General features: G+C 48.3%; 1 protein-coding gene across 2 annotated transcripts in view; it reads right to left on the bottom strand.

Moving 5' to 3' along the window:
- SNX30 (sorting nexin family member 30) overlaps positions 1-14006 on the bottom strand; it is a 92026-nt gene that overhangs the window by 18341 nt on the left and 59679 nt on the right. For both annotated transcript variants that reach the window (XM_074362019.1, XM_010957242.3), the window contains 3 exons: positions 12016-12211; positions 10374-10573; positions 1938-2024 (listed from right to left, as the gene is read on the bottom strand). In XM_074362019.1, coding sequence (XP_074218120.1) covers positions 1938-2024; positions 10374-10573; positions 12016-12211 — 483 coding nt within the window. The remainder of the gene's footprint in view (positions 1-1937; positions 2025-10373; positions 10574-12015; positions 12212-14006) is intronic.

Raw genomic sequence — 14006 nt, 5'->3', positions numbered from 1 at the left:
AACATAGACTAAATGACAAAACCAGCTGCTGGGAAAGCTTGCGCTCAGTAATGAGCAGGTACGAATGCTGAGAGGTCTATCTCAGCGACATCTTTTAAGTACAGGATCCTCAGCTTCCAAACGAGGCTAGGGGTAGAACCCGCTGTCTCTCCTTCCCTCCCTAGCCAGGAAAAGTGGCTTCCATGTTTATACCTGGAAGTTAAATTGTTAGAATGAATTTTTTTTAAATATATAAACACAGTATTCCATGTCATTCCTTTAATGAGACTGAGACGTGGGCTCAGCAGGTGGCATCTTGTTCCAGAATATCACAGGGACAGAGAGGAACTAGTCAACAGGACAGGCAGCTGAAGACAGAGGGCAGCCCTGCACACGGCAGTGTTTCCATCAGGACCTTCCTCATGACACAGGGATGGAGGAAGGCTGACAGCCTGAGGCAAGATGAACAAAAGCCAGGGTGCCTCGCTCTCTGGCCAAGTCCCAGCTGCATACACTGGGCCAACGACAAGAGTCCCAGTCCTACCCTCTGACTCTCCAAGGATGCAGGTGGCCTTCACCCTCGTGTGGGGATCGCCATGGTGATATGTGAAGCAACGCAACAAGCATGGATTGTAGCCCACTGCGTCCAGCACGTAAGATGAAGACATTTGGTACCAATCAAGCTGGGCGATTTACTGGGCTACTTTGTGCCTCCTTTCCTCACCCAAGAAATGGGGAAAGAACAATGCTGCCCCCTCGGGCCTCAGGTGACTGCTGTCGTGATCATGTGAACAGTTAATATAAAACAGTACTACAGAGAATCAAGCTGTGCCACTTCTGAGATTTGGGTTCCACATTCCCAAAGCTGGTTCCATCTGGTACATTTTCGCAGAGCGGAGGCGGCCGCGAGAACCAAGGTGGAGGAAGACAGACCAAGAGTTCTGATGTCAAACTACTTCCCTGAACCCTGGGCCCCTGCTATTTATCTTGCTAATAACATCCCTAATAATACACCTTCCAACCACAATCAAAAAGAAGCAGAGTAACAGAGTGGTGGCCGGCAGGGCTCTGATGTCCGGCTGCAGGATGCAATTCCAGCCCTGCCACTTGCTGGCTGTGTGCTCTTGGGCTCTGTTTCCTCATCTCACAAATGGGAATAATCATGGCACCTAAACCACACGATTATTTGGAATAACTGAGATAACATAAAGAGCTTAGCACTTTCTAAGCACTTGCTTGTTGGCTATTAATACTTCTGTTTTTAATCCTGGCTGGGGGGAGAGAAGGGCAACATATGAGAGTGATGAATATGACAGCCACATTTTTACAGTTGTGATCCTCTGTCCAGACCCAGAGCTGGAGCTGGAGAGCATCAGAAAGGAACAAGCTAGACCAGGGTTTCTCGAACTTCCTGGCAAAGGGCCACTTTTTGTTGGCTTGTTTGCCCAGTCCAACCATGCTGGAGTCCCCCTACGCATAGCCAGGACCCAGCTTGCACCACACAACTCCCACGCTAGCTTGACGACTCTCATCTTGCATGCTCAACGAGTATCACATTGCTGTGAAAGTTCTCCCTCAGCTCCTAGGCCTTTCTCATCACGGGCTGGTAACAGTCCACACAGCACCCTTCGAGAACACTGACTAGACTGCTCTTCCCCTTCCTCCCCAGTCCCACCTCAGAGAGACAGGAACTGAGGATGAACAGCAGGGCTGGAAATCTTAAAAAACAAACAAAAACCAAAAACACCCCAGGAAACAGCAGGAAACTCACCTCCAAGTGCACATTATAACGGCATAAAAGGGAGCAAAAAGAGGAGACCGGCATCAGCCCCGCCCAGCTGTCTCTGACCCCCTCGGTCACTGTTAGGTCACTGTTACGGATTCACTGGGCAGCAGCAGGTTGGCACCACCCTCTGCCCGCCCGGCGCAGCCCGCCCTCTGCAGGCAGCTGCCCTGACCTTGGGCCGTTCTTCCTTCCTCACGGCCACGGCTTCCAGTTTGGCTTCGTACTCTGCTTGCACTTGGTCCCGCTTCTTCAGCACGCTCTGTGGGAGGGAGAAAGGGGAAGCATGAACACAGCCGTTGCCTCCTTACCCTGTTCCTCCCGAAAGCATGATGCCAGACCCAGCCGAGTGCTCCTAGGACAGTCTGGCCGAGGTGCAAAGACACAGGCTCTGGAGGAAGCAGGGGTGGAGCGGGGAGAGAGGGAGAGCCATCCTCAGAGACTGAGGTTTCTAGGGCGGTAACTCAGCCTGGCCAGACGCTGAGGGTGACGGAATCCCGGGGCAGGTGGGGGGGAACAGTGCCCTCCCACAGGCACGCTGGTGAGAGGATGCCCGGTGTCCCCTTGGGCACAGGCAGCTCGGCTGTGCTGAGATGTGGAGCTTGGCAGGTGACAATGCAGAACTGTTAATAGAAAAGTCTAAGTCAGGAGTTCTTGTCTCTTTCATTCATTGACTTGATCCCTGAAGGGCTGATTTGCTCATTGATCCACTGCCCAGTTATTTGTGCTCCACTCTGAGCCAGGTATACAAAGAGCAAAGAGATTCAGCTCGTACGTGAGGGGTTTTGGCTAGGGGAGAGGTGCAGACGTGGTACGAGGCTGCATGTGCTCAAAGAGCCGTTTACAAGGCCAGAATCCCTGGAACCATGCAGCCAGCCTGTGAGAGTGAGCGGTCAATGGGCTCAGAGAGCCCACCTGGGTGGGACCAGGGTGAGGCAAGCCAGGAGCTCAGGATGCAAAATTTAAGGGGACACTCGCTCTTGGGTCTATGCGAGTACAAGGTTGGCACCTGAGCCTGACTTTCCCTAAATCTGTGCCCTGGGCGCCTGCCTCCCTTGCCTCACCTACTCCTGGCCCTGCCACTGAGACCTCACCGGGGAGAACAGAAAAGCCTGCGGTCGACACTCTAAAAAGCGTCTATTTCATCCAAGGGTTTCTTTTAGTAGAATCACAAATGGCAAACCAAGAGTGAGTGACAAGAACTTTCTTTCCCACTAACTCACAAGATACAAACTGCTCTGAGAGTTTCTCATCTCACACTTTCCCCATAGGGCCCTCCCAGCAGAGCAGAGAGTCTGGGCGGGAACAAGCCACTCCCTGGCTAAGCAGTAGGTACCTTGAGTCCCTACAATGTGCTGAAGGGTGATGAGTGACTGAATCATTGAGAACCTTCTAACGGAAGGTGTCAACACAGGGAATCTCAAGTGTCCCCTAAGTATCTACTTGGAGAAGTATTTTACCACGAGCAGAGCAGGAAATAAAATTTGCAATAGGCTTAGTTTCTTATCGTTTGCCACTTAGCTTTCTCCTGGGTGCTCTGAAGTTCCCTCCCCACGCTCATCAACCTCTGAGCAGGAATGCTTAGGTGCTGCTCACTAGAACTTTCTGCCATGATGGAAACGTTCCGTCTAGTACAGGGGCCACCAGCCCCACATGCCGACTGAGCTTCTGAAATGTGGCTGGGGTGACTGAGGAACTGGATTTAAATTTTTACTTAAATTTAACTAATGTGAATTTAAACTGAAATAGCCAGCTATGGCAAGTGGCTGCTGTATCGGACAGGACAAATCTATAAAGTGAAAACAAAAGAATGAAACATCAGGGATCCTCTCTGGATTTCAGAGCCCAGAAAGCATTCTAAATCTACTGGTTTGGTATCAGCAGTAGTAAAAATCATAACCTCTGCCCACGAGAAATAGGCACATGATGCCATCCATGGGGACACAAACGTGGTTCCCTGGGGGCCAGTGGGACAACAGATGGCGGGACCGGCTGGAATCCTTATCATCGCCGAGCACTCCTGTCACAGGACGCCTCACATCTTACCGGGAAAGCACACGTGTCCAGGCTAGGAACGGGGTTCTAGGAACGAGGGTGAGTTGTTCCGGTGACACATCCCGTTAATGTGGCAAGGACCTCACACCCAAAGCTAGAAATGCTCTTAAAGCAGCGCCCTGGAACACAGTCAGCAAGGTGTGGCGCCTCCTGTCCCTCGTTCTACTCTAAGTCTCCCTGTTGGGGTTGCCCAGGCCCTAGGCAGGGAGGGATAGGGCGACGAGCCCTGTCATCGCCACTCAGCTAAATCAGCCGAAATGCACCTCCTCACTCTACCCCCAAGATTCAGCCACACACCCTCCCCCACTGGGCTCGGGCCTTGCCAGGCCCAGAGGAGAGGTACGGCCTGAGTCCCCTCAGCCCCTGCGACCCCAGCCTCAGCTGGAGCACCCAGAACGCTGCCTTCCCTTGCAGCCTGACTGCAGGGTTTGTGTTAACATCCCTGCCTCGCTGGACAGCAGGGAAAACTTGCAACAAGAGCTCATAACAACCCTGCAGGAGTGACAGGGTGCTGTCCCCACTCTATAGGCAAGAACACCCAGGCACCGTGGAGGGACCTGGCTGAGGCCACACTGCTGGCTACGAGCACAGGGTGACTCGCTCAGGGTGACTCACTCGGGTTTCGGTCGCTGCATTCGAGGACAGCACCTTGTTTCCCAGCCTGACTGCAGTCCAACTGCAAGAAAGGTGGGGAGAGCTGTTTCGAACCAAGATAAACTGTTGAAGACGACCACCCTCGCTGGGAGCACGCGAGCACACCGTGGGTAATGGTTTGCAGGAACCGGCCTCCCGCCCCAGCCAGCGCAGGCTCTGCCGATAAAGCTGGCCAAACTGGCCTGTAGAGGAGGGGGCCGGAGCCTGCAGCAGGGTGCACGGGCCAACATGCTGAGGCAGCAGCTGCAGAGAAGCCCCTCTACTGCCAGGCGTGACATGCAAATGATGCTCGCCGTCTGAGCTTCTCACAGAAATTCACATGGTCTCTGATTCTGACAGACACCAGAAATCAAAAAGGGGACGTACACGCAGAGATTTCCATTCCACTCTGCGTCCCTCTGCCCCTCATCCGTCCACACAGCCACCCTCCCCCGGTTGCTGCCCTGCCTTCACAGTTCCTCATTGCTTCACCCAGGTGCTGTGGATACAGCAGAGAGAGAACTCACAAACCCCGCCTTCATGGAGCTTACGTTCTAGAGGGGAGGCCGGCAGCACACAAGTGAAATGTACCCATACACAGCCGATAAGGCAGTGCTGGGTGCCCAGGAGGAAAAATAAAAGAGGAAAGGAGGCTGTAAAGTACTGAGGGCTTGGGAGATGGTGGAATTATCCACAGGGTCGCCAGGCAGGGCCTCGATGAGAAGGTGACTGACTTTTCATTAAAGACGTGGAATACATTTCTCTCAAAACACCATTTTTTCATGTAGAACATTTCATCACAATTTCAAAATGGTCCTAGTAATCTGGAACTTCACTACCCTTCTTTTCAAATGCAGAGGAAAAATGACTTGTTTCTTTCACAAATAAACTTCAAGGAAAAATAAATAGAGGGGGAGGGGGTTTTAAAATATTAAGCAACGTATGGATTTTATCTATATCCCAATTTGGAAAAGAAACTATAAAAATAGTGTCCGAGACAAGTGGGGAAACAGAACACTAACTGGATATTTGGGGAAATATTAAGGAAAAAATCAGTTTAGATGTTGATAATAATGAGGTCCTTTTTCTTTTTTAAAAGAATGCTCGGTATTTTGGAGATATGTACTAAATATTTTTGTGTGAGATGATGTGATGCCTGGGATTTGCTTTAAAATAACCCAGGGACTGGGGGTTGGGAGCAGGTGGGAGGAGAGCTGGAACGAGATGGACCGTGAGTGAGCGACTGCTGGAGCCAGCTGATGGGCAGGAAGGGGACTGTTACACTCTCACTCTGCTTTTGGGTGTTTGCATTTTTCCATAATAAAAAAAGTTAAACAGTAGAAACAAAATACCTGTCATCCAAAGTGTCTACATTACAAACTAATAACAGCCATTAAACAAAAGTGTTTGGAAGTCAGATCACAGATAAAGTCCATGGTTTGGCTCTCAATATCTGCACTGGGTTTTTTTCCAAGAAAGTGTCACAATGGTCAGTATCAACAGGAAAGTCCAACACCCAGGAAACAGGAAAGTCTCCACCCCCAGCGCTCATGCCCACATCTTCCCCTGCTGAGGCTGTGGGCTCACAAACGTGGAGGAGGAAAAGGCAGTCCAAAAACAGCCCCCGTGCAACTGGTCAGCAGCAACCAAAAAGCCTCCTCAGGTCCGGAAGGATTTTAAGCACCACATCTTTTTGTAAGAGGGACATTAGGACGCAGGGTTGGGAAAGTATGTCAGAGCAGCAGGAACAGCTCGGCCACACGTAGAGAATTACAGTACAGAATGGTTCGTACTCTGGTACACCAAGGGCTGACAGTCCGAAAGACTCAAGGGAAATCCGTGTAGAATAATGAGTGTTCAGTAATAAAGTAGCTCAAATGAGAGTAAGAATCAAACACCCAAAACAAAACAAAACCTAGACTCACAGATACAGAGAACAGCTCAGGGGTGACCAGAGGGAAAGGGAATGATGAGGAAGGCTACAGAATGGGTGATGGGGATCGAGAGGTGCAAAGCTCCACGTGTAAAGTAAGTCAGGGGCTGAAACGTACAGCATGGGGAGTATGGTCACTAACACCATGCTGACTTAGCAATGGTGATGGAGGGTAACTAAACTTATTTTGGGGATCATTTCACAATGTATGCAAATGTGGAATCACTATGTTGTACACGTGAGACTAATATAATATTGCATGTCAAATGTGCTTTAATTTTTACAAGATACTTTTATTTTAAAAAATTAAAATACTTGAATTAAAAAAAAATTTTTTTAACACCGAGCATAGTTCTGTGGCCTGTCTCTGGAAACCCATCTAGGACATCATTCTCCTACAGGCAGGAAAGTGGGCCTGCACTTGGTCCTGGGGACATAATTTCTGATTAAAGGACTGAACTTAGGTTGCCCCTTTCAAAATGCTCCTTTTTACACATTCATTCCATGGAAGACAGACCACCTCTGAGTTACATGTTGGTCATATTAAAACCACACATTTCCCCCTGGTCTTAAAAGATATTCGTTACAGAAAATTAAGAAAATAAAGAAAGATATGGAGAAGGGGGCAAAAAAAAAATCACCTGTGATCTCATCTTTCAGGCACAACCAGTAACACATCTTGTCTTTCCCTCCAGCCTTTTCTCTTGAATGACTCCTTTGATGCCCCCTCATTTCTCTGTTTTCTCTTCCTTTTCTGCTTTTCAGATGTTGGATATTATGGTCTGGGCCTCTCATTTTTATATTTTTTTTCCCTCCACTCCTCCATCTATCTTTTTGTTTCCCTTTATACGTGATTTCCTTAACTTTTAACTCTTCTATATATATACTTTTTTTTTTTTCTATCATGATCTTCATTTCCATGAGCTCTTTGTTTCTCCGGATTTTTTCAAATGCTTGTTTTATGACTGTGACAGCTCTTCTCTTTCTGAAGATATTAATGATTTTTTTCCCCCTGGAAATTGTCTTCTCCCTCAATGATGCTTCACTCTGTATTTTCTTTCCTCTTTATATTTATCTGATATTCATATTAGAACTTGCCTTAAACATTTGGTGACCCTTATCTGCACACTCACCCCAGGGGAACACTGAGAGACTGGCTGAAAGCTCTCTGATGAGGGCTTGTTGGCGGTTCTCAGCAGGGACTCTGCTGGGTCATTTCATTGAGGACCCCCCCACCCTTCCCAAGGTCAGTGTATTCTAGTCCCTTCTCCCAGCCTGCTGAGATTTCCTGAAAGGCTCTTCTAATCCCTGCAGGGATGGTATAAAGCTGAGAGTCAAGCAGAGGAAGACGACTATGAGTTTCAACATTGAGTAACATTTTGCTTTTTTTTTGAAGGGAGGTAATTAGATTTGTTGCTGTTGTTGTTTTAATGGAGGTACTAGGGATTGAACCCAGGACCTCACGCATGTTAAGCACAGCTCGACCACTGAGCTACACCCTCCCCCACGTTTTGCTTTTGATTTGGGGGATTTTAGCCCCCACCCTCCACTGTGCCTGGTGTCTCTTGGTCCAGAGACGCTCCTATTTTTTTTTTTAATTATTATTTTTACACCTTCAGTTCTGTCCGAGTGGAGAAGGGACAGGGGCCCCTGTGTGAGAAAGGAGGACAGAGCTGGAAGCTCTACATGCTTCTTAAACAGACTCCCGACTAACCCTTCTCTGCAGCTCTTCCCTCCCCCAGTTCCAGAGGTACTTGGTGCTGCCAATTCTTGAACTTTCTGAAGGATTCCAAGGAGTGAACCAGGTGGCCTCTTAGTTTCCCCCCACAGTCAGCTTCAGAGGAAGCTGTTCTGAGTCACCTGAGTCCCCATCACCTCTTGATTTGCTCTTTAGTTCCTAATTGTGCTACTGTTTCCCTTCCCGTTGCTCTTTGTCTTTGTGAACTTGTGCCTTTGAAAAAGAATCGTTCTCATGTCATTTTGGTTTCATGAAAAAGAGGAACTTTAAATATGTATTCAGTCGGCCATGACTGGGAATCTCAGAGTTTTAATTTCTATATTTTTCTGATTTTTTAAAAACACTTGAGATCATCGTGTACATTTCTACATCCTGATTCTTCATGTTTTCAAGAAATGAGGCCCTCAATCTATAATCACTTTTGTTCAGGAAGGAGGACTTTCCTCTCCCAACTCAGTCTTCAGAAAAATCTTTTTAGTTTTTGAAAGGCACCGGAAATGGGCAACCTAAAGCATGGATGAGTCATTGGCGCCACCTTGTGACCCCTGAAGGGAAAAGGTGGGCAGGCTGAAAAAAAACATTTGGCAATTAAATAACCAGCATTTGAAAAAAGCCATCCTGGAACGTGTTCAAAGTATCTCCAACTCAAGGACAAACTGTCTTTAAACCTAAACATCTGTAGCCATATCTCACACCTTTAATCACAATTAGCACTGACTTTCATATTATTAAATCCGATGGCTACTGTTAATCACACTTTTTCTAAAAAACATTTCTCCTGGCTTCACTGAGGTTAATTCTCTACTTTTTTTTCCCCCTCCAACTACACTGACCATTCCTTCTCGGGCTTTTTTCTACTTGTTCCTCCTCTGAATTAGGTGCTGGACCACTAAATATTGCCAGTGCCTCAGGATGCAGGTCTGGATTGCATTCACTGTGTCATCTCCCTCGCTCTCATAGATTTACATGCCATCCAAACACAGATGACTCCCACATTTCCATTCCCACCCTGAACTAAACTCATCACCAGCCGCCATGGCATCTTTAATGACTAACAGGCATTTTTTAACTCAATATGACCAAAACAACTTGATTCCTACCTCCCCAATCTGTGTCACCCCAAACTTCCCCATCTCCATAAACAGCATCGCTATCCACACAGTTGCTGAGGCCCAAAACCCAGGAGTCACCTTCAATGCTCCCATTTCTTTTCTCACATTATTACAGTCTAATTGGTCCTTCATACAAAATATATCCCAGTCCACTTCTCCATCACTGTAGCCTGTAGTCCAAGCTCCACCACCTCAGTCGTTGGCCACTTGGCTCCCTGCAACGGTCTCCTAAGGGTCTCCGGACCTCCACTCTCTCCCCGACCCGTTCTCACTGCAGCGCTAGCTATAAAGTAAAAGCTGTGTCCTGCCATTCCCCTGCATGAAACCGAACAGCTTCTCTTCCGTTCCTAACAACAAAATCCAGACCCTTACCAACCATGGCCCTTAAGATAAGAGGATGTGTCCTGGCCTTTACTTATCCCTTTGACCTCCCCTCCCGCCACCTGCTCCCTTGCTCAGCTGGCTCCACTCACACTGGCCTCTGCCTTACCACCCACTCTTCCAAAGCTCACCTCACTAGTGGTTCATCAAGACCTCTGAGATAAGCATGCCCTTTGACCTGTAGATAAACCTGTCTCTTAAAAAAGTAACATGTTACAACAGTCATAACATCTGTAAATGTTCTAAACGTACCACGCTGTCAACTTCGATTAAATATTTGACAACCCTTCTATAAATGAGGCAGTGCTGGGTATAAGGAATAGGGCCCTTCCATAACTTCCTTAAATAAAGCTTTCCCGACTCTTGGCCTGGTCCCAGTGACACCAGGACTCAAAAGGCATTGCCAGGACCTTGCTTCAGACTCTACCGTGTCCTCTCCCAGCCCATTGCTACTGCAATTACATTTTACACACACACCTTGCACAGGATGTGAAATCCCAGATAGGGGCTCCCCTGCAGAAGTCTGCAGGGTGCTTAACTTGAGTTCTGGGCCTGAGGGTGACTTTGGTACCCCTCCCTCTCAGGCACTGTTCACTCCACAGCATCCCTGGAACACAAGTCTTCAACCATCTTTCTAGTACAAGCCGTCCTCACTGTTCACTGCACATGGTCCACCTTTTCCACCTGGCCTGGTAACGACCCTCTGGGCTTTCTGGGCTTCCCCTCTGCCCCAAAGGGAACAGAATGTGCCCAGCTTACCTTCATGGAGTCAGAGTATAAAATATATTCCCTGAGCACAGGTAGAAAGTCTTCTGTCATGTCATCCGTCAGCTCTTCCAAGGCCGCAGAGCAGTTGCCGATGCAAGCTGACACGCCCTCCAGGGGTTCGGCCAGCTCCCCCTCCAACGCGCTCCACGTGGAGTACACCGGCCCGTATTCTCTCAGCTCCACGAGGTACTCTAGAAGGGGAAGAGAAACCAGTCAAGCCCTGGCTGGGCAGCACTCGCTGGTCTTACTGACTCAGTAGCCGCTGCGGCCAAGAGCTCTCTCCATCAAGATGTGTTTCCTGGGCCGTTCACGGGTCAGACACGCTCTCGTGTAAACGCAACTCTGCTTACAACAGAATGCCTTTTAATCTCTGAGAGCTGACGTTACAGCTGTTACAGCTAACACGGTGATGTCAATCCGTCCTCCCCCACAGTGGGAATGTCATGCCTCTGGATAATGGGAACCACAATACATTCTGGGGGGAAATGGTAGGAGCTACATCCACCAAATGTCTTCAGAGAAAACCACTCACCTACCCATTCAGTGAAGCAGTATTTTAACAGGCAATGGAGGTGGAGTTTCATACAGGTTTAGGGGGAATGTTTTTAAAAAGGAAAAAAAATCAATCACAATGGAAAAAGAATGGAATTTTAGTAAACACTTGATACAAGAAACGTAGCCTTACGTAGGCAGGTTCACTTTCTCCCTCAAGGGTCACCCTAACACATTGGTTCCATCAGAATTTACCCAACACAGTCTTTAGGTGTGGATGGTACCTAAGGCTATCTCCAAAGCCTGCAGGCCCCCCAGGATATCAGAAGTGGGTAAAGGAGAATTAAAGCACAGGAAACAAGAAGAAAATGTTGATTGATTTCCCTCCACAAAGAAAATCTGGCCCACCATTTGTCACCAGGATTCTTGCCATGACAATATAATGTCATTGCCATTTCTCAGTAACCAATGGATGGCAAGCACTAGAGAACCCTTTCCTATCACATCACATGCCAGTATGACCATTAACAGCGTTCAGGTCTGCCTGGCCTCCGTGTATGTGAGAAGACAAAAAATACGGAAAAGCAAGTGGCCACAAGAAGGGTGGGGAGGAAGTGATGGCGACAGCCAGGAAGGTTAAAGAAAGGCCTCATGACACCCAGGTCAGGAAAAGTGGGTTTGCAGTGAAGCAGGCGTGGGGCAGGTGAGTCAGTTTCAAGTCTGAAGGCTTGTCAGGATCATAACTTTGGCAAACCCAGGTCACCATGCTGTCCTTTTGAACCATCTTCTGCTTGGTAAATTTTCATTCTTATGAATGAAGGGAAGTTGAGTCATTATCTCCACTTTTAAAGCTAAAGTTAAGAGAGATAAAAGTGGAAAAGCCTAAAGGCTCAGCACGGTGGTTGGCCACGGGGAAAGCAAACACAAGGATGCGGTGCAGGGCACGGGGCGGAGTGTGAAATTATACTCCGGTCACACAACCTCCCCGACTCCTGGTATTTACTTATCAGTTTTACAGGTAGGACGTAGCCTGGTTCTGCCACTTCACCGCTTCTGCAGAGTGATTCTGCTTGGCGCACATGAACGCCATTCCTGCAAACGTGGTCCCCGGGCCTGATCAAGACCTTGGCAGAGAGCTCACCTATTTCTTCCTTGATGATCCGCTGGGCTATTCGATCAATCGTCCCCAGCTTGAGTGCAAACGTGTCTAAGTACTCGCCTACGGCTGCGAACTCGAGGGGCCGACTCCTCAGCTTGTAGCCGCCGGTGACGTGCTTGACCGACTCGCCCACTCGAGTCAGCAGCGCCATCCCTTGCTTCTTATAGGCGTTCAGGTCCTAAGGATGACACGTGAACAAACAGACTCAAAGGGCTCAACCTGTCACGTGGCCGGGGCTCAGCAAACCGGCTTCTGCAGGAGGACTCAGAAAGTAAGGAGCCGGGCGCGGTGAGGACCCAACCACTCTCCTTGCCTGCACAACCACACGCTCGCACGCCGGTGCCTTTACACCCAGAGCTTCCACCGGGGCCGGACTCCTACCTTCCCCATCGGGTCCACTCACCTGAGCATGCTTTCCTTTAAACACGCTGCTGAAATACAATTTTTTAAAACCTCTGCCCACTGCTGAAATTGAAAGTGTTCCTTTCTCCCATGCAAAATATCCAAAATTGTCGGCCAAGTTATTCAAGTCGTGTCAAAAGACTGGGGGACGGGGTAGCGGAGATGGGAGTTATTGTTTAGTGGGTGCAAAGTTTCAGTTTTACAAGATGAAAAAATTCTGGGGATTAGCTGTACCATAGCATGAAGATACTTACCACCACCAAACTGTACACTGTAAAATGGTTAAGATGGTAAGTTGTATGTCAAGTGCATTTTACCACAGTTAAAAAGAAAAAAAGAAAAAATGGGGTTATTTAATGCATTTGATTGAGCAAGTAAAATGGAACTTAGGGCTAGAAGGCGCTTTGTTTAAATGAGCCAGCTCCCCTGTCCTCACTCACATGAAGTTGGATTTGATTAAGACATTGAGGGTTTGTTTGTTTTTTTAAATCATTTCCTGCTGCTTGGCCCACAGATTTATATCACACACACACACACACAAAACCTTTCCTACTTATTCTTGACACAAATTCCTAATGACCAGGGGTCCAAGCTTTCTCCCTCTTCGTCTCTCTGTTCAATAAAAATGGCAGAACTTGAGGGCCTGCCTGGACCATGGACCTGTGATCTGGGTGAAACAGTGGGCTGCACTTTTGGAGAACAGGGTGGATTTACTTTGCATATACACTGAAAGAACTCCTCCCGAGGATCAGTTCACCAGGAAATACTTATTTTTCAAAAGAACACAAGTTTGACCTGTGGGGGAAAAGGCTTCCAGGAAAAAAAAAGAAAAAGAAAAAGAATGTGAATGTCATCAAGGAGACTAAGTGCCCACTGAGATTTGGGGGAGAAACAACACACCATGAAGGACTTGGCCATGAGGTTTTTACTGCCTAGAGAACAGCGTCCCCTCTAAAGTCTTTACGTCAACTGATGTGATCTGTGCTGCTCAATTTCACCATTTTGAAAAAGAAAGCTGGAAAGCACCTGGGCCAAACTTGGAATGAACGACCTCTGGCCTGAATATGAGAACATGACACATGAAACTGAACAGGTGGGGCAGGAGGGAAGCTGTCGAGAGTCTGAACACAAAAGCCCATTTCTGCAGACAGTTGGAGGTGAGCACCTCAGGGTTTTGGGCCAGTTCTGCTGGCACTGAAGTGCAGAGGGAAGTTGGTGGATGGCCAGCTGGAGTCCGATACACAGACTCTGGCAGCAGTGTAGGCCCTGAATATTTCCCTGGCAAATTCTCAGGAAATGCCACCCCCTCCCCCCATAGGGACTTGGTTGAGGGCAAGTGATGCGGGACTACTCTTGTGTCAGGCCATCTGATACCAAGGGAAACAGTGCCCGGGTGCCACACAGGCCCAACTTCACAGCCTAGCGATGCCACCTCACCTACTGCAAACGTCCTGGACTTGGGTTTCCTCATATGTAAAATGGGCTCCGAGTGAACACCCACAGGTTCTCATGAAGAACGTCCTGACCAAACACTCAGTAAGGGTCCCTCCCGTCCGCGCCCTCTGCTGCTC

This window comes from Camelus bactrianus, chromosome 4 (assembly GCF_048773025.1).
Source record: "Camelus bactrianus isolate YW-2024 breed Bactrian camel chromosome 4, ASM4877302v1, whole genome shotgun sequence".
Lineage (NCBI taxonomy): Eukaryota > Metazoa > Chordata > Mammalia > Artiodactyla > Camelidae > Camelus > Camelus bactrianus.
The sequence above is the reverse complement of the archived record's forward strand: the minus strand, read 5'-3'. Positions and strand labels throughout refer to the sequence as shown.